This window comes from Haplochromis burtoni, unplaced genomic scaffold (assembly GCF_018398535.1).
Source record: "Haplochromis burtoni strain Fernald_Lab_line unplaced genomic scaffold, NCSU_Asbu1 Contig_171, whole genome shotgun sequence".
NCBI classification, from domain to species: Eukaryota; Metazoa; Chordata; class Actinopteri; order Cichliformes; family Cichlidae; genus Haplochromis; species Haplochromis burtoni.
The window spans coordinates 79,620-99,292 of NW_024582532.1; the positions used below are offsets into that span (position 1 = coordinate 79,620).

Here is a 19,673-nt window from a genome sequence, read left to right on the forward strand (position 1 = left end):
TAAAGTTTCATAGTTTTAAATTAAAGAAAAGTAAAACTGTTATTGAAGCACGGGGTGCAGATAACATCTAATCCTCACCTTATAAAACTTAATGGGAAATTGTTTCACTAGAAAACAGTGAAAAAAATAATTTACAAATGTTTTTCTGAAAATCCTAAAGAGACATTTAAAGTGAGTCTCGATGTTCATCTGTCTTTCACAAAGACAAGATAAGATAAGGAAAATTTGCTTGGTCACGGCAGAAAGTGGACAGTACAAAGTCAAGTGCAGCAAACATTAAGAAAAAAAAACAATCAAAAAGAGCAAAAAAATAGAATAAAAATATGGTATCACAGACAGTGTAAAAGTAAAATGTTCAAATGTACACTCTAAAGAACGTACAGTACAAAATCTAGGAATATAAATATGGACATCTGTATTGTAAAAATATACACAGATCAATTGCACACAGTAATACTGCACATAAGAGAGAGTAAGCGAGGCTGTATTGGATGTGTGTGTGTGTGCGCCACATTTTATGAAGTTTTATGAAAGAGCTATAAATACCACAAAAAGATGATGAACCATCCACAGAGCTACATATAAGGTCTGATATATCAGTGTGGTGCTAAATCAACGCAGGAATAAAACAACATCTGTGCACAAAACTTGAGACACATCAGTATGTATGATAACACTTAAAACAAGAAAGAAAAATGTTGGAAGAAAAGAAGGAACCAACTGTCATCACTATTAGGTGATATTTTAATGTGTGGTCACTTATTGCAAAATGTCTTGTTTCCTGTGGCTCTGCTTCTCGCATTCGGCGTTGTGAGACACTGCTGTGAGAAAACAGTGAGAGAAACTGTAATTGACAAAAACATTTGACATTCTTGTAGCTGCACAAAGCTGCACTGTGTTAGAAATAAATTAAATGTTTAGCAAGCGAGACAGAAACATGTTTTCAAAAACAGCCATAAAATGTACTCTTATTGTTAAACATGCAGTAACTACTCTCCTGTTCCACTTTATATATTTTCAAGTGAAATTAAATGAAACCATCAGGGGTTAATGATGAGATCACAGGTTACAAAGTTGATGAGAACAAACAGAGTTAGTCAAGACTGACCAACAGCTTTGCTTTGATTTTTTTCTGTCTTTATAGAAACATTTCCCATAAAGATGCACGAATAACACTGATACAATGTAACTAGATTGATCAGATGAAACACTATATTACATTTTAATGTTTAAGGTAAATAATCACAACTATTGATGTGTTAATGATCATATTTGTCATGTTTGAAATGAGTTTTCGCACAGCTCATTACTGTTGAGCAGGTTTTACAACTGCTGTTTCAGAAGCTTCATTGGCACTAATATTTTTTTCTGCTCTAGTATCTGTTTGAATCTAATAATAGATGAGCTGCACTGTAGATAGGCTCTCCTCCCCATCCTTTCATCAGGAAGTTGTTGCTTTTTTAACAGAGAGCTGTGAAAGGTGTTGTGTTTCACTTCTCTTTGAAAAGCCTGAGGTGAGGGTCGCAGAGGTGAAGCTTGATTAAGCTTGATGCTGAATTTTCAGTAAATATTGAAGGAATTGGTTAAAATAATTAGCACCAGTTTGCTGTGTGATTCAGACACAGGTGGACTAACTCTGAAGTCGGGAGCTTGAAGCCTCAGCATGATGAGCTGTCCACAGAAATACATAGAAGGTAAGAACATTAATGTGGTGGTAAATCAACAGGGAAGAGAAATATCTACTCTTTTTATGAACAATGCTGTTCTCATAGAATGTAAAGATATGTCATAGCAGTGACATATCTTTACATCTTCGCTCAGATGCATTAGAGTTTGAACTATTTATTAAATGTTTATGTACTTGTGTGTTCACTTTCTGTCTCCTCTAAATCAGGTGAAGCTCTTCACTGTCAACGTGAAAAATCAAACAATGCGTTAAAGCTCAGAGTGGCCGTGCTGGTTGTCTCTGTTCTCCTGGTATCGGCTCTCGTGGTAACTTATCTCTGTGAGTTTGTCGTTTTATTTGTGTAGGTTTACATAAATAACTTTCTGATTTATCGTAAAATAAATGACAATCAGAATGTTTACTATAAAATTATGCATAAAAAAATGTAACGTATGACTTTTTAATTCATCTGCATCAAATGAAATACTTTTATTTAAAACTTCTAATAGCTTTCAAGACATGTCCAGCATTTTCATTAATAAATTTAAGATTTAAGAAAATACATTTTATTTTAGGATATACTGTATTTTTTATTTTACTGTATTATTACCTCTTTGCTATGGCAATGAGCGTCAAGTCCTTGCTTCTAGCGCTGTCTTATGCAACACATAGTCAGTTTATTACAGTCTGTTATTGATTTATCAAGGTTAATAAAACTGTCATAAACTTACAGCATGATAACTTGAGTTATGACATGTTTCATTAATTGGATGCTGGACACAACCATAAACATAAATGTGTTTTACTCTTTGGTGAACAGATGTTTCTTAACACATTGTTTTTGGCATAATTTATATGTTTAAGGTCTTTATACTTTACAAAGAGTAACATATCTGAAAAATGTTTTAAAAAATATTACTGTATGATTTTTATTTTTTCATAAGTGTTTGAGCTTTTGAAAACCACGGAAATGCTCAGAAACCTTGAGCTACAGCAGGTAACTGTAAAAACCGATATCGCAGGTAAGAATATGAGACTCCTGCTTATTGTACTAAACCTTTGTTTGTTTGTGACCTCTGGAATTTAATCACAGAACACACAGATATTATTATTATTGTTGTTGTTATTATTATTATTAAACTTTGCTTATTGAGTTTTTTTTCCAAGCATTTTAAGACTTTAACTAGTTCCATACTTATGATTGATCCTGATGAATAACTGTTAATTTATTTTTAATTTTATTGTTTTTAATTTGTTTGGTTTTCAACTTGTTTTGTTTTGTGGGGTTTGTGTTTTAGAGACACCTGAAATCAAACCATGTAGTACAGTGCAGCCCACGTGTCCGGAGCCTGAAGTAAAAATTAGTAAGTTATGAATTTTAAACTTGACACATTAATTTATGCTTTATGTATCTGCAGAAATATCTGCAAATAAACAAATATGTAGCTGCAGCACCCAGGGAGCATCATGCGTCCCTCAAATCAAAAAGAAGATGAAAAAGTTATGAACGTCAATTTTTCTTTAATCTCTTTTTCATACCAGTAACAGAACCGTGCAGCACATTACCAACTACAACCCTACAACCTACTGAAATAAAAATGCGTAAGTTTTAAGTGGTCTTTTATCTGTTTTTATCTCCAATCCTGTTGCTGCCAAATCACACCAAAAAAAGTGCGCACGGACACACACACACACACACACACTTATATGTACGTGTATATATATGTATAGGTATATATATATATATATATACACATATACATATATATGCACAGGTGTGTGTGTGTGTGTGTCTTGTGCAGACACACACACACACACAGACACACACACAATATATATACACATACATACATATACTTACATATAACATACACTATATATATATATATACACATACAATATATGTGACACTGAGTTGTGTTGCTAAGAACACAACACACACACACACACATATATGTGTGTGTGTGTGTCTGCGCAAGACACACACACATCTATATATAGCCAAATTTAAAAAACAAATTGTGTTTCTGCTGAAATTTTATGAAAATCTGTTTTTTTTTTCATAACAGTAACACAATCGTACAGCACAATACCGCCTACAACCCCACAACCTCCTGATACAACTACGAGTAAGTTTTATATTTTGTCTTCGATGTGCTTTTTCAATCCTCTGATTGAAGAGAAGGATGGACTGACAGAATCAGTATGTTAGATTGGAACTGCAGGACAGACTCCAAATCACACAAACATCAACATGATTTCTTCCACTTCACTGAAGTCTTTGATGCAATCTCTTCAAAGATGATCCATGTTATAAATGTGAAGATGGCTGGAAGCAACATGGAGAAAAGTGCTATTTTTTCTCCACAAGCAAATCATCCTGGAATGAGAGCAGCACTGGATGTAGCACTAAAGGAGGAGACCTGGTTAAGATAGACAGCAAAGAGGAGCAGGTACAAAGCCCTGCTGCAGGTTCATGTTCTCACCCTCATGTTTCATCATCATTCACAAAGTAACTTAATCATTTTTTTCTGTTTAGAGTTTCTTGAGGATAGCTATTCAACAAAAAATCGAGAGCTATGACGACCTTTTCTGGATCGGACTGACAGACTCAGCAGTAGAGGGCAGATGGTTGTGGGTGGACGGCTCACCGCTGAATGAAAGGTTTGATTCAGCCCAATTACATTATATTACACTTCATACATATGAAATGTACTACATGGTTTGCTCATTCACAATAACAGTCACCTTAGACGGTGGATTATAGTGTAAGGAAAAGACAGAAAGAAGAGAGACCAGCGGTACTCAGTGACAGTGAGGTGGTGAGCTGAAAGAGAAGAGCTTAGAACGACCACGACAAAACACAAACAGTGAGAAAGAGGAACCAGATTTTATAACATGCAGTACTGGCATATAAAAAGAACACTGAACAAATTATCAAAATGTTTTTGTTCATTTTCAGAATCAAAGTTTAGCTTTTACACTTAATGCCCGTTCTGTTCTTCATCCCTTAGTTTGACATTTTGGTTTTTTCATGATGAGCCAAATGATTTGACTGAAGAAGATCCTGATGGACAGGACTGTGCGAAGATGGGGCCGATGTATTGGTTTGCTATTTCCTGCAAAGTAACTCATAGAAGTATTTGTGAGAAACCAGCTGTGGCTCTGTGCGTCTAAAGTTAATTCAGGAAGTAGAGGTGAGAGTACAGGACACAATGAAAGCTAATGCTGCAAACTTTTCAAGCTTCCTTTCAGAGATGTTTAATGAAAAGATATATACACCATTTAAAATGAGATAAATGTTAATGATTAGTTTGTTCCTGATTTTTTTTTATGTATGTATTATGTGCTAAAACTGCAATCTCACCTGTGAAACGCCTTTTTTTGTTGTAACTTTAAAGAATTTACATCAGTGTCTGACCTCACAGAGGAGTTATATAGGGTTCAGATCAGCCTTTTAACCAACGCGGAGCTCTCGCAATCAGCAGCACGAAGAGAAAACAAAACATCGCTGCCAACTTGATGTGGAACGAGCTATGACAGGAACACTTGCACAGATGTGAGGCGGGTTTCTGTTCAGATTTTATATTGCTGGGAGGTTTCTTCTTTCACACGCCTGCTGACTGACTGGTCAGCCAAAATTCAAGGCAAACTGGTGATATAGTATTGACATATGGAGCTGGCATGATGAAATTCTTATTCACAGTTTAAGAAACAGTTTTAAATTCAGCTGTAATCTCTAAAGTTTCTTTTAGCTCTATTTTTAGCTTCCACCAGCTGCTGATGGAAACATCTGGTGTCTTTCTGCCACTTGTTCATAAACAGTGTGTTTTTAAACAGCCATCTTTCATTGAATCATGCTGATGTTTTTACTATGTATATATTCTTAAATCAATCTTGATGCACCTAATAAAAAAGTCCTTCAAACAATGAGTCCTCCTGATCAGGTGTAAATGATGGGTCATCCAGTGGTTACGGGGCCATACATGCACCCTCTCTCTCCCCCCCCTGCAGCCCTCGGACAGCAAGGATTCGGATGATCGTGGCTTCCACGCTGCTGTCATTGAGCGGGGCGGGCGAGAACCACAGAGGGCTGCTGGGAAGGCAGCTCCGATCTGGCTGGAGGTAGAAAAGATCGCTGCGCTGCCTCAGCGATGCGGGACTACATGAAACAGAAGAAAATGTGTTTTTAAAAAAAGATAATAATAATAATGTGAGGTCATTAAAGTTAGACATCTCTAAATGTAAATACATTTTAAACATTTTATACCTTATTTTAGCGTTGATACAGAACTGTTTCAGTTTCTTATGCATTAAACGGGTTCGCAAATTTCAAACTAGGAGTAGTAATACAGCTGGTAGATGGAGATAAAGGGTGATAAGCCATAAATCCCTAAGGAGTTAGAGACACCGACCACTTGGAGAGGTAGAACTCATAGAGTCTGACTGGACAACGAAGGGGGTTCTCCTGGTTCTCCATCATCTCCAGCAAATCCTCCTCAGACTCGTTTTTCTTAACCTTCTTAGCTGGGACGTCATACGTGTCTGAAGAACACACAAAAACCACAACAACATGACTTAAGTAAAAATGTAAACTTCCATGTCATACAATTTACTATACATGAATTTCATTTGGGCCCTCAGCCGTTTGGTACCTGACTCTTCCTGGTTTGTACAAGTAGGTGGGTGGAAGCGTAGCAAGGTGGTCTTGGTGTTGCTCTTGCTGGTTTTGGTGCAGAGTGTGATGTTTGCAAAGGACAGCCGGCGGTGCTGCTCGACTGTGGTGAAGCCAAAGTACTTGCAGAAGAAGAAGAGCAGCGTGTTGAGCAGGACAGTGGGGGAGTACGCCCCCAGCTGTTTACAGTCCCACAGAAACTGCTCCTCCACACAGGACAGGACACAACCTGCCAAAAACAGCAGGCAGCTGATGGACCTGATCAAAATATCAAAGACAGGAAAAAACTAAGGTGCTGAAGATAATTTACCTCCACCTGTGACTGAAGGTTTGAGGATCTTGGTCAACTCAGTGGAAAACCTGTCGTAGATGAGATCACTGAATATGTTCTCCAGCCGACCGTTCTGAACCAGAAACTACAGAGAAAGACAAAAACAAATATGGCTCATTAAACACTAAACACAGGATATGGTTATGACAAACAGGTGGGTGACAAAATAACAGAAAAAGTAAACAATCGCTGAGTGTTGGATCACTGTGCCCACGGAGCAGCATGAAAGCCCCATGACACTCACCCAGCCTCTAAATCTTATCATCATTGTGGAAACTTGTGCTGTAAAAACAAGTCCACCCCATCGACTTCGCCCAAATCACCAGAACCAAACGTCATAAAGCCCAGATTCTGGGCTTCATGACGCAAAAACTACGAAGCCGAGAACACCAGCGTGCTGTGTGAAAAACATGCATCAAAGTGCACACCAGTGGCTAATGCCAGCATGAAGATATAGTTTAAGCCAGCCAGCAGACGTAGTAAGCGAGAGAAGGGCTCTGAACGCCACAGAAGCCAAGGGACAGCAAACAGACCCGAAAGTCCAAGAAGGGCGCTGGCCAGCACAACCCAGGCACCATGGCCAAAAGCGCAAGACCACCAGCAGCCCCAAAAGGAACCCACCCGAGCCCCACACTCCTGGACCCCCATCAATCTCGGAAGCAAGTGCCGCCCAGAGAAGGAGCCAGAGAGCCAAGTTAAAAAGAACCAGCAGGATCAGGCAGCCCATTTGTTAATAATTATAAATGTATATATTGTCATTTCTAGTCTTACCAGCTGAATGCTGAGGCAGAGGTAGAACAGCCTGCCGGGGGAGTACGGCTCTCCATCGGACTGTTTCACCTCCCTGATGAAGCAAAGCAGGCAGTCGCTCAGTTCAGCCACAGAGCAACGAAGGAGGTCCGCCTTCAGCGTCAGTGCATGAGCTAACAGATGAAAGAGTCACGAAAAGGTTTTAGTGGATTAGCTTTGACATCATTGCCTTCATGAGACAAAATACAGAAAAAATAAAGTTACACTCAAATTTTTTATGAATTGTCTCAGAATGGAAAAACAAAGGTTTCTCACAGGACTATTGATTTTATGGTCTCTATACGAAGGTCAAACTTGACCTTGTTTTCCAGCTACAGGACCTGGGCATCGTGCAGTCACTGAGTCGACCATGAACTCCTCTGTGTACCAAAGTATTTGGCTTTGAGTCAAACGTGAGGCCCAAACTGAATCATGGAACAGGACAATGATCCCAAGCACAGCAGGATGGCTCAAAATGAATAAAGTCACAAAGTCCAGACCTGAACTGAACTGAAATGCTGTGACAGGACCTTAAGAGAAATTTATTCCTGCTAGATTCTACAATGTAGAGGGTGTAGTTACTTCTTCACTGGAAAAATGGGGAAATTTTCAAACAGCAGCATGAAGTTCTTAAAAGTTAGAAAAAGCTCCATCCTCTACCTGCACATATGCACGAACAAAGCAGAAAACAGCATGTTTATGACTATAGTCGTGTTTGCTGGGATTTTTCCACCTGAATTTTTTTAAACTCACTTCAAAGAGGAAAAAAATCTAAAGCTTACAGACAAGTAAAAAAATGTTACAAAACATACAAGAAACGGGCTCCAGGTTGGTTTGCGACTCTCTCCACTTGATCCATCTCTTCCAGGCATCAACTCCACATTGACTCTTCAGTGTGTTTTGCTTTGAACACACTGGTTGAGTAAAGTCTGTTTTAAGAGTGTCTTGCTCATCTTTCTTTGAAAGCTGCTCCAGGTTACAATCCTGAGACACACAGAAGAGTCAAAACCACAGAAAGGAAACATCACGCAGCTTCTAACCAGCTCAGCTGGTTTCTTACCTTGTTCTTGTCTTTGTCCAAAGTTTGTGGTACTAAAATTGGAGCAGGAGGAGCGACGGGTGATCTCTGAGGAGTTTTCAGAGCTGAAGGAGGAGAAAGAGGTGGGGGGTCAGGAAGAGGACTGCTGGGCATGTCCTCATCTGAAACTGGAGGGGAGGTTTTGTGGCCTCGCGGCTGAGTGACCGGCCCGGCGCTGGTATCAAAGAAATCCTCCTGGTTGTCAAAAGTGGGCTTAAAATCTGTACGCAAGTCACTGCTGCAGCTCCTGGCATGGTCTGAAAATAATGAAAAAAACAAGAGAGAGAAAGTTCTTTTATCCTTAATATTTTTTAATATTAGAGAAAAAATATGTGCACTTATTACAGGAACACAGCACCTATAATCCAAGATCTTTTACAAAGCACATTCTGACAGCTCAAAGCAGTAAACCCAGCAAGTTCAACAACTGCAGCTAAATGGAGAGGAGCCAGCTGTTATTATTACTAACCCGAAAAACACACTGTATGTAAGTGTTGTTGAAGCTAATAGTAACCTGTGTATTAACATTATTAACAGGTAATGCTAAGGTGTGTTTGTTTACAGGAAACATCCCTAATCAGCCCTCTATGGTGACACAGGATCTTTGACAAAGCTGTGACTGTCACGTCCATCCCGAGTAAACTGAAACATTAAGTCATAAATGACTGATGAGATCATAACAATGACACAAACAGTTGTTTGGCTCAGTTTGGTTCATGTGTCCATAAATGATGGAAACTCATTTTTCTTACCCGAGTACTACAGGTCGTCCTGTCCCTGTAAAAATATAACTCTGTAATTAGTTCATGTAATTAAAAACAATTCTTACCCTGCAGGGATGAAGGCTTGGGTCTGTCTTCCTCTTTTATCATTTTTCCATGCTTCTGCCCTTCCTCGCTCTGCTCTATCTCCGTCTCAGGCCTGATGTTGAGCTCGCCCTGTAACTTTTCAGGATGCAAACTCTCCTTTGTGGATTTCACCGTTGCCTCAGAGCCATCTGTGTTCACAGAGAGGACCAGGGGCACAGGCAGCTGTGGGAAACACAGACCTAAGACTCGGGTTTCTACTGAGTTTAAAAGGTTGAAATGCGACAAATGATGAATGTACTTAAAGTTAAAAGCAGCAGGACAAACAGCTTTCAATAAATTATCATCGTTTTTTTAAATGAACCACAACTCAGAAATGTTTTTTCCTCAAACAGAAAAAAACTTTAAGGATTTTTAAAAAATATGTAACCTAGAAATGACAAAGCAACATTTAAGTACTTTTAAAGAATGAGAGCATTTGTCTTACAGTAATGGTCTCATATTTGTTTAAGATCAAAGATGTGTTTTACTTACCAGTAAGGGCAGGCCCACCGGCTGTGGAGTGTACTGGCTGTACATGTTCATAGGCACAGGAACGTAAACCGGCACTGGGACAGGCAGGACTACGACTTTAGGATCACAACGGTCTTCTAACAACAGAAAAGAAAAAATTGAGTAAACACCAAAACTGTTAATTCTGAAAAGATGGTACCTGTTCATGTTTCACAACAGACATTTTATGTGCTTCACCTTTTTGTGTCTCTATTTTAAGAGCCTCTTCTGTACAGGAGACCCCTTTGTTATGAACCAGCGGAGTACAGATGATCGACTTGTTCTTCAGCTCCTTTGGGACAGTCTGAACGCTGGCCTGAAGAACAGACAGGTCACAAAAACACCTTCAACTACGATCAAATCAAAATGACGACAAAGACAACTTCATTTGTAACACAGATCATATTATTAGGTCATTCTGAAATTTAGCCACTTCTAATGTATCAAAACAGAAGTTTATATAGAGGCACATTGATTAAAACATCTTTGCAGACTTACATGTCCAATGACCTTTGTTTGAATGTCAGTGATGGAGCCTGTGGAGAAATGATAGCCAGAAAAAACATGGCAACAACTATAGTCAGAGCAGCTAAAACAAAACACACACAGCATCACAATTTCCCACAATTACTACTCAGTTTATTTCCTGGGTGAAATATCACCATGTGTTAATAAATAATGTGTCTGTGTGTGTGTGTGTGTACCAAGCTGTGGAGAGGCTGCTGGGCTGCTGTGCTGCCTGGTCAGAGCCTTAGCCAAAGATAAAACATTCCCAATGACAGGAGAGGACTCTGCTGGTGCTGCAGGTACTGGAGATAAAGAGACTTCTGGAAAGAGAGGAGAGCCAGTCAGTGGTGCTAGTAACTGATTAAACTGCAGCACAGATTTATAAAGCCTGTAACTGACCCAGGACTCGAGAACAAATTATTATAACCTTCACTTAACCAGGAAGCTCCATCAGGAGCAAATGAAACAGCAAATGTGCATACCTCCATCGAGCATCTGAACCTTGTTACTGCAGAAGTGCAGGAGACACTTCCTGCCACAGAAGTATTTGACCTCTCCCAGCAGTGGCAGACTCTGCTTTAGTTTCCCTTTGTTACTGCAGGTGTCACATTTTGCCACCTGAGAAAAAAGCAGTTAGGAGAAGAATTGGTGATTAAATTGTCTTTTTACAAATTATATTCAAGAGTAAAAAAAAGGAAAAAACCTTCATCTGCAGCAGACAGACTGTGCAGAGTGTGAGCATCACCCTTCACTTACATGGCTGAGGAGCATTTTGTATTTTGAGCAGCAGGCTTCAGAGCAGAACTCGATGTCCGTGTCTTCACCCGGTGTCGTCACCAGACTCTTGGATATCGACTGGCAGTAACTGCACGAGCGACAGTGTTTACCCCACTTCCCTTTTAGCTCTTGACAAAAAAGCGTCTTGCAGGCTGCGAGAAGAGAAAGATTAGGCTCCAGTAAACTTCCCAATCATGTGAAATGGACCATAAATAAACTACACTGACATGTTCTCCCTACCATCGCTGCAGAAGCAGCAGTCTTTGCCGCCGACTCTCTTGACGTCTTTGATGATTCTTTCATTCTTACAGTATTCACAGGTAGTCGTGATGCTGTTGACCCTCTTAAATTCTTGAAAACAGGCCACACTACATGCAAAGTATATTTTTTCCTGCACACAAACACGGTTATATTTTGATACAAATCAGTCCACATAAACATGAATGTTTCTAACAGCTTACAGGTGACAGCGAGACAGTTTAACAGCTGGTGTAAAACAGTGTTGAACTAACAATGCATACAATCAAGAGAGGAAAAAAAACAAAACATTTTCAACACACACAGCCCTCACTGTTTGTGGTTCTCCACATTTAAAGAAAGGACAGGGGAATGGTACCTTTCTCTGGATGACTTTGGGTGTAGTTAATACGATGCTTTGACACTGGGCGCATAGCAGCTTTGGTGGTGGATGGAGGAAATCCCTTTGACTTTGATCGGGGACTCCTGCTGGATTCTGGCTCTCCTGTAGATCAGACAAAAGAAAGAAATGGGCGAGCCATTGTTCAAAACTTCTGATAGAAATGTGACAAACAAAATCTTAAAGTCAAGCTTGCTGTAAAGAAAGTATTTCCCCTTTAGGTGCTTTTAAATGTGGCAATCGAGGGCTTTATTTTATTAGCATATATTAAATACATTACCCTGAAATCCATGCCACACTTAAGAGTGCAGAAGTTTCTGATGGAGGCATCTGACATGGCAAGGTGACAGGTTGGCACTGCAGTCTTACCACAGTGGTCACAATTCAATGAGGCACCTGAGGAGAAGGGGAGGTTTAATCGAGGAAAGCATGAAACTGAGCAGATTTATGTTTGCACCTTTGAATTTCAAGTCTTTTCATGTAACAGTTTAAAAAATGCTTCATCTCCAGGTTTTACTTTTATAAATAAAAAATAGTTAACATACAATGAAAGTTTGAAGCTTCTGAGTTACAAACAGAACTAAATAAGACAAACAGAAGCTGAGCAAAGCATCCGTCCCATACCTGATGAATTGACAGCCTGGATCTTGAATGCCGACACGCAGCTTTTGGTGCAGAAGAGCTCCACAACATTTTCACTGTTTTTGTTTTCAACCATGTCTGATATCGGAGAAGTGTTACGGCACATGGTGCACGGCTGCGGGGTTTGGATTTTCTGTGCAACAACAAAAAGCAAAGACTCAAATTCAGCTTGTGTCATTTTTTGAAGATTAGGAAAAAGTAACATTTTGCTTTTAGAAATTGCCTAAAATCTTAAATGAAAAATGAACCTCCTTTGATCCAGTTTTGTTGCAACCTGATTACACTTGCAAACTTGCAGCCAAAGCTGCCTCAGATGAGTGTAGCAATGCCCTCTTTTCTTAATGTCATACAGACCCAGCTGTCTAACACTAAGTGACAAACGCAATCTGAATCCTGGGTTTTTGGCTCATTATTTAACATATCCGATGTGTTTAATATTTGCCACAATGCATTCACAACAGTAGGAAAAGCAAACTTTATCCTTCAGACCTGCTTGAATTGGGCCAGGCACTCTTCACTGCAAAGTTTGTTGCCGCCCTCCTCCATCTTGAGCATGAGCGGTGTTTTACGGTGTGCGCGGCAGTTCGCACAGACTGTGATGTTGTTCATGCCGCAGAACCGCAGAAAACACGGCTCACTGCAGATCTTGTGGATGGCGTCCTCTTTCGTGATCTCGTGTTTGCTCTACAAGAAGATAAACAGAGGTCAGGCTCATTTAGAACACACGAATCCAGCTAACAAATAAACTGCAACTTAATCATCGACGATGAAACTATTATAGCAGGAAGTGTTGTGTAATTAGATTAGAGAAACTGGTCCCTGGTCTCTTACAATGCAATATCTGCTGCACATGCTGCATTGTGAGTGTGATGAGACGGGAGCCACGGGTATTTTGGTGGACACTTGTTTCTTGTAGTTGAAGGAGGACAGGCAGGTCTGGCTGCAGAAATCCTTCTTTGTCCCCTCGTTATCCAGCGGGGCCTCGAGGATGTCCTGAGGCTCTCTTATCACTCTGAGAAAACGAGGAACGGTAAGATTAAAAGAATTCAACAGAGTGAAGTTTAGATGAAGTTGAAATAAGTTAAAGGACATCAGTTATTCTGTGACTGAGCCTAAAAAGAAGAATAATTAGAGCTGTTGGGTTTATCTAAGCACAAACCCTGCTGGAACAATAAGACAACCAAAGCAGCACCAAAACAAGACACAAGACGGAGCTCTTTGTCTGATCACTCGCGAGGGAAGCCGACTAAGGTCAAGCGCTTTTCCTTCCACTTGAACCCCGTCAACCTCGGCCGGACTTCCCGTAGCGCCCCTTTTATTGTGATTACATGAATATGCTTAGTTCCATTAACACGTGACAGTCTCAAACAAGCATGTGTGTGTACGCAGAGTATACGCCTGTCTGTGTGTGTGTGTTGTGGTGTGTGTGTGTGTGTGTGTGTGTGTGGTGTGTGTGTGTGTGTGTGTTGTGTGGTGTGTGTAAAATGTGGCCCTGTGAAACCTGCTCAGCCAGGCCTAGATGACTGGCACCAGGCGCCTCCAACCAGCCCAACTAAGACAAACAACTGTTGTAACTGAACAGATATAGAGTGCGTGTGTTCCACCATACCATATATCACAAAACAAGATGCGACCTTCCCATGAACTTGGTAAAATGGCCTGCATTTGTATAGCGCTTTACTTAGTCCCTAAGGACCCCAAAGCGCTTTACACTACATTCAGTCATTCACACACAGCGCCAGCAGGCACCACCACCAGTAGGCAAACATGGAGTTGGTATCTTAACCAAGGATATTTGGCATGCAGGAGGCAGCCTGGGATCGAACCACTGACCTTCTGATTAGTGGCTGACCTGCTCTGCCACCTGAGCTACAGCCACCCCTAACTTAACATGTGTATAAAGGTACGCCTAACAGCAGAAGGGAGTGAACATCCTCCCCTCTCATGGTGCAGAGAACGCACCCAGAACCTTAGCAGACCTAAATAAGGATGAGACATTTAACAACATACAAACAATTATATGTTTCTAAGTACAAATGACAATCTTAAGTTATCACTCTCACAAGAGCAGTCCAGCAACCAAAGACTGGGACTGTTAGACTCACTGAAGACAGAAGTGGCACGTCCTCCAAACTGGTATCTTTTGGTAACATTTCAGGAGGCAGGAAGTGGAGCAGAATGTGCCAGTGTGGTTTTTCCTCTGGTAAACGGTCTCTCCATCCATGAGGGCCTGTTTGCAGGCGGCGCACGATGCAGGGCCATCCGTGTTGGTGAGCGAGGGCTCTGCAGGTTTGGATTCATCGGTCAAGGAGAAAACCGACCCAATCTTTAAGTCCTCCTGTAAAAACCAGAACAGGAGACGATGCGCGGGTGGAGTGCTTTAAATGATCCCCTGGATATTTAGATGATTTAATGTGCTGTCTATGTTTTTCTAGTTACAATAAATGACATCATTGTGTCCAGTAATATCTAACTGAAATAATAAAGAAGTTACTGTATAATGTAAAGGGGAAAATGATTGAGTATCTTACCTTTACTACATTTGGCTCCTTCTTGATGTCCTGATGAGAAACTGAGGTTGTGAGACTCTGGCTGTACCCCTCATCGATGGGCTCTGTTTTGATCTTGATGAAGATGCAAGAGAGCTTTGGATTAACTGTGTAAGGTTAATAGCAAAGGTCTACATGTGGAGCATGTAGGCCTACATGTACATAGATACAGTGAATACAAAAAATATACAATTTAAGATTCAAAAAGTTACCGTAGTATCAGATTTCTTTCAACTATAAACTATAAGCACTGTGAGGACTTTAACGTAAGTGGTAATGTACTGGAAAGAGATTTAATAAACAGAATTTATTGTAATCATGAATTGCTGTTATCATTCAGTTGTTAATAACATTTATTCTGTCACTGAATCCAAACTGGGTTTAAGATATTCATACATTATGGCTACTGAAGAAGACATTTTTTACATAAAACTTACACAGTTGAGATGTATTACAGATGGCTTCGCGTCTTTAACCTCACAAACTTCAGATGAAGAGCTTTTCTTGTCTATAAGGACAAAAGCATGAACAATATTTCTGCTTTTTACACCTAAAAGCTAAAAAACTGCTGTCCAACTGCAAAGTTCAGCGCAGCACAATAGAGCACACTTTCTCTGCAGTTTGAAATATGACTGGAGATACCCGTCACAGTGAAGGTCTGGGCCTCGTACACCATCATACACCTGTTGCTGCAGAAGAACTCCAGCCCGCCTTCATCATTTTTATTTTCTATCATGTCTGACAGCTGATGGGACGTCTGGCACATGGGGCAGAGCTGACGAGTGCCAACTTTCTGCAAAGATAACGAATGAAAAATGTGAGATGAAGAACACCATTACCTTAGACATATGTTGTAAAGTATTATGCCTACTCCACATTTATGAAGGTGAGACTCATAATGGTTTTTAAAACTTTGTACACAGTGTTTCTTAAACAGAAGTTATAACACTTTGCTGTTTGCATTTAAGCTGCACATGTTTTGCTTAACACGTGAAACACAAAGCCTGGTGATGACCTGTTATTAGTTCGTTTAAATTATCGGATGCTCTATGAGTTAAATGTGCCCTGATTTCTTTTTATTTCTCAAGTCCTTAGTTTTCAAACATCCGGTCCTGAAATAACATTTAATGAACATTTAATAATTTCTGTGCGTTTTCCTCATACTGACACAGTAACAGGATGTCTGGATTATATGATGGATTTACATTAAGCACAAATACATTAAGGGAATATATAAAAGATGGCCTCATGTTACCTGCACATAGCTACTTTACCACGGACATAGTTGCTTGATTATGATTAGTAATTAACGGTTCTAATAACTAAAAATAATAAAACATGCTCCTCGTTCTCTTTCCTCTCAACTAGCCACCTGCCAGCAATCTCTTCCTGTTAAAAAGGAGTCCTTCCTTTGCACTTTGCACATTCCTGCTATGAATGTGTTGTTTTAGGCACATTCAAGTCTTTTTGTCAAATATGGAGATAATGTGTTTGGGGTTTTTTTGTTTTGTTTTTATTTCTGCACCTCTTTAAACTTGACCAGACATTCATCACTGCAGAGGGCTTTACTGCCGTCCTCCAGCTTGACCACGAGACATTTGTTGTAGCAGACGGCGTCACACATGTCGCAGAGAGACAAGCGCAGGTTGTTGACTTTGCGGTAGCTCATGAAGCAGGAGTCACTACAAAGTCTGTGGACCACGCCATTCAGGGTCACCGTGAATTTGCACTAAGGTTGGAAAGGGACCGTGTTAAGAGTAGTTATTACAAAAATATATTATGAACGTGATAATAATAACAACAAGCTTTAAAGTAAAAGGATGGAGATATTCTGCAGCTTTTTTTTAAATTGTCACAAACACTCGCCTCCAGCATTGTCTAAGAATCCTTAAACAGTTCATGACAAATGCGCTACAATCCCTAATGCATATAAAACAGAGTTCGGAGTAATTTACTTTATTTCTTTTCCTTACATAACAACATCTGGCACACATCCTGCACTGCGAACTAGGTCCCTCTTTTGGTGGAGTTTTAGTAGCAGCCTTTTTCATTTTGGATGTGACGGAGGAGAGACATGTATCGCTGCACAACTCCTTCATAGTTCCCGAATCATCCACCGGAGCCAGGATGATGTTTTGAGGTCGCGCAATCACCCTGAAGAAAGAAGATGAAAGAGATCAAAGAGATTTCTGAGTCACTGAGATTAAATTTTTTGTAGATCAGCATGTCAAGTTAGCACATTCACAAACCTGTTGAACCTGTAGCTCAGCTGCTCATTTAAATGGAGAATTAAAATACAGACTTACTGAAAGCAGTTGTGGCACTTTTTGATGGGTATTTTGATCTCGCGACGCTTTTCATGTAAGCAGGCCATGGAGCAAAAAAACTCCTCTGTGTCTTTCGGCTGGTAAAGTGTCTCTCCTTCCAACAAATTCTTTTTGCAGTGGAAACAGAGCGTGCACTCGTCGGCGATGAGCAACACTGTGTCGTTTGGTTCGACAGCATCCTCCTGTGGGAAGAGCCTCGGTTAGTATATAGGGATTAGAAATCTTCCCCAGACTTGAATGTAAGCTCCGTTTTCTGTGACTGAAGCGGAAAAAGAAACAAAGCATACTCACAGTGTTTGTCTCTTTTGATTGGTTATTGTTTTTTCTCTTCACTGAAGGGAGAAATCAGACATGTGATTACTGAAAATACAGCTGCTGTTCATGACTTGATCAATAACCTTTAGGAGTCACACAGATGAAATTATTAAATATGATCCAAACTTTCCTCCTCCACACAAAGTCAATGTAAGGCTTGTTGGGACACACTTAAGAAACACTTACTGGATTTATCTCACATGTTGGAGGCATATGGACACTTTTTAAATAGAGGATGTCAAGACGAATGAAGAGAATTATAATAAAGGGAAAAGAAATCGATACTTCTGTTAAGAACTTTCAGAATAAAAGCAAAGACAGGATGCAGAGATTTGTAAGGTGAGCCTTTTACCTACAGTTAAGGTGATTGCTTGAATTTAGCAAGTAAAAGTACAACAAGTCACAACATCACAGACTTCTACCAACAGTATTTGAATTCTATGTTTTTCTGTCACTAGATTTCTCTTTATAGAGACATGTTTGTTAACAAACACATCAATAGTCTTATTACTATCTTCATATAACAACATCATGGTTATTACAAAATAAGAGTTTTTGAGTATTTGTAAATCCTGTGAAAAGGTTATCATTCAGTAGCTTTTGGTTTTGAAATAGTGACAGTGAAAATCTGACCACAACACTATCACTTCTGAATATGAGGAAACCTCAAAAGAGTGAAAAGGAAGAAAAAGAGATAGGAGTGCCACTTGAAAGGCTGATTCAGTCTGAACTGTTTTTGCAGTAGTTACACTGCCTCGCTGCTGGATTCTGTGGCTTCTCATGGCTCAGTATGATTTTATTTTACCTTTTAGACGTGGCATCAGTGCACCGTGGTCCTATTTTTTATGAAATCTATGACAACCCAAGATTTTCCTCACACCCTATTCCTCCACAAGTATGCAGATAAATGCTACACAAACATAATTCATTCATTTCAATTATATTATCATTTCACACTAAACCATCTCTGGGGCTTTGAGGGGGAAACTCTAAGCCTTTCTCTGGGCAATAATGCTGTTCCAACCACACCTTTCAGCTAAGAAAACTGAGCTCATTAAAATTAGACAGTAGAAGATTGGAAGAATGTGGCCTGGTCTGATTACTGCTGATACTGGGATGGTATGGACAGAATCTGGCAAGAACAATATGAAAGCATTGATCGATTCTGCCTTGTATCAACAGTTCAGATTGGTGGTGGTCTAACAGTGTGCAAGATCATTTCTTGGCACAGTTGATGCTGACCAATTCCATCCCTTTGTGACCCGATTTCAGCCAAGCTTTGGCTGTCAGAGAGATGGCCTCAGATTTGACTCTAGAATACTTTGGTTTTGGTAAATTCAGTGGTTACAATGTGCCCAAAACCTCCGCCACAGGGCCTGGAAGCAGCCATCCTCTGATGTCAGAATTTTCAGATCATGTCAAACTGGTTCTTGAACATGACGATGAGTTCACTGCACTCAAATAGAACTCACCAGAACCCAATCGAGCACCTTTGGGAGGTGGTGGAACAGGATATTTGCTGACATGCAGCTGACAAATCTGCAGCAACTGTGTGATGCTATCATGCCGACATGAACCAAAATTTATGAAACTATACCATGAAGGATTATGGCTGTTTTGAAAGCTAAAGGGGTCAACACAGTGCTAGCAAGATGTACCTGATTAAATGTCTGGTGAGAGAATAACTTGTATGTGATAAAAACAGTTTAAATTGTTTCGTTTTAAGAAGTGAGTGCTATATGTCTTTTATAACGTCTCTGATTTTGACCTGAAGATCCAGTAAAAAGATGTGAAAAATGGACGTTTGACAGATTCACTGTGGATTACCTTGATCCATCTCATCTGTCAGTCGCAGCTTGTAAGATTTCACACAAAAGCGGCCGCAGAAGAGCTGCACCATGTTCTCATCGTTTTTAAAGTTAACCATGTCCGAGACAGGTCGTGAAAAGAGGCAAGTGGTGCAGCGTAGGAGCATCCTGGAGTTCTGCAGAATAAATGTTTTTTTAAAAAGAGATCTTTGGG

The 19,673-nt window shown here is 40.0% G+C and overlaps 2 protein-coding genes across 8 annotated transcripts in view; one reads left to right on the plus strand and one right to left on the minus strand.

Annotated features, from left to right (window-relative positions):
- Positions 1 to 1,448: 1,448 nt before the first annotated feature.
- On the plus strand, positions 1,449 to 4,843 carry LOC121815280 (type-2 ice-structuring protein-like). 2 transcript variants are annotated; one of them, XM_042225446.1, is made up of 10 exons: positions 1,449 to 1,514; positions 1,620 to 1,694; positions 1,895 to 2,005; positions 2,611 to 2,688; positions 2,965 to 3,030; positions 3,209 to 3,268; positions 3,736 to 3,795; positions 3,968 to 4,119; positions 4,206 to 4,330; positions 4,681 to 4,843. In XM_042225446.1, exons 2-10 carry the CDS (start codon positions 1,664 to 1,666, stop codon positions 4,841 to 4,843), a joined length of 846 nt encoding a protein of 281 aa, XP_042081380.1. In that variant the 5' UTR covers positions 1,449 to 1,514; positions 1,620 to 1,663. The 2 variants fall into 2 exon arrangements, with proteins under 2 accessions (XP_042081380.1, XP_042081379.1); XM_042225445.1 differs by lacking the exon at positions 1,449 to 1,514 and having other exon boundaries at positions 1,526 to 1,694.
- Positions 4,610 to 19,673, minus strand: part of LOC102297550 — a 28,213-nt gene continuing 13,149 nt past the window's right edge. For 4 of the 6 annotated variants that reach the window (XM_042225438.1, XM_042225436.1, XM_042225437.1 and 1 more), the window contains exons 20-48: positions 19,479 to 19,635; positions 17,628 to 17,668; positions 17,316 to 17,518; positions 16,983 to 17,163; positions 16,535 to 16,738; positions 15,652 to 15,802; positions 15,447 to 15,517; positions 14,992 to 15,084; positions 14,566 to 14,798; positions 13,292 to 13,472; positions 12,950 to 13,144; positions 12,443 to 12,593; positions 12,099 to 12,214; positions 11,798 to 11,923; positions 11,422 to 11,572; positions 11,161 to 11,333; positions 10,887 to 11,022; positions 10,602 to 10,724; positions 10,396 to 10,433; positions 10,096 to 10,213; positions 9,880 to 9,995; positions 9,369 to 9,570; positions 8,522 to 8,796; positions 8,274 to 8,445; positions 7,444 to 7,595; positions 6,652 to 6,757; positions 6,322 to 6,570; positions 6,082 to 6,211; positions 4,610 to 5,828 (exon numbers count right to left, since the gene is read on the minus strand). In XM_042225438.1, coding sequence (XP_042081372.1) covers positions 5,639 to 5,828; positions 6,082 to 6,211; positions 6,322 to 6,570; positions 6,652 to 6,757; positions 7,444 to 7,595; positions 8,274 to 8,445; positions 8,522 to 8,796; positions 9,369 to 9,570; positions 9,880 to 9,995; positions 10,096 to 10,213; positions 10,396 to 10,433; positions 10,602 to 10,724; positions 10,887 to 11,022; positions 11,161 to 11,333; positions 11,422 to 11,572; positions 11,798 to 11,923; positions 12,099 to 12,214; positions 12,443 to 12,593; positions 12,950 to 13,144; positions 13,292 to 13,472; positions 14,566 to 14,798; positions 14,992 to 15,084; positions 15,447 to 15,517; positions 15,652 to 15,802; positions 16,535 to 16,738; positions 16,983 to 17,163; positions 17,316 to 17,518; positions 17,628 to 17,668; positions 19,479 to 19,635 — 4,434 coding nt within the window. In that variant the 3' untranslated portion in view covers positions 4,610 to 5,638. The remainder of the gene's footprint in view (positions 5,829 to 6,081; positions 6,212 to 6,321; positions 6,571 to 6,651; positions 6,758 to 7,443; positions 7,596 to 8,273; positions 8,446 to 8,521; positions 8,797 to 9,368; positions 9,571 to 9,879; positions 9,996 to 10,095; positions 10,214 to 10,395; positions 10,434 to 10,601; positions 10,725 to 10,886; positions 11,023 to 11,160; positions 11,334 to 11,421; positions 11,573 to 11,797; positions 11,924 to 12,098; positions 12,215 to 12,442; positions 12,594 to 12,949; positions 13,145 to 13,291; positions 13,473 to 14,565; positions 14,799 to 14,991; positions 15,085 to 15,446; positions 15,518 to 15,651; positions 15,803 to 16,534; positions 16,739 to 16,982; positions 17,164 to 17,315; positions 17,519 to 17,627; positions 17,669 to 19,478; positions 19,636 to 19,673) is intronic. The other 2 variants (XM_042225440.1, XM_042225441.1) reach the window with 2 other exon arrangements.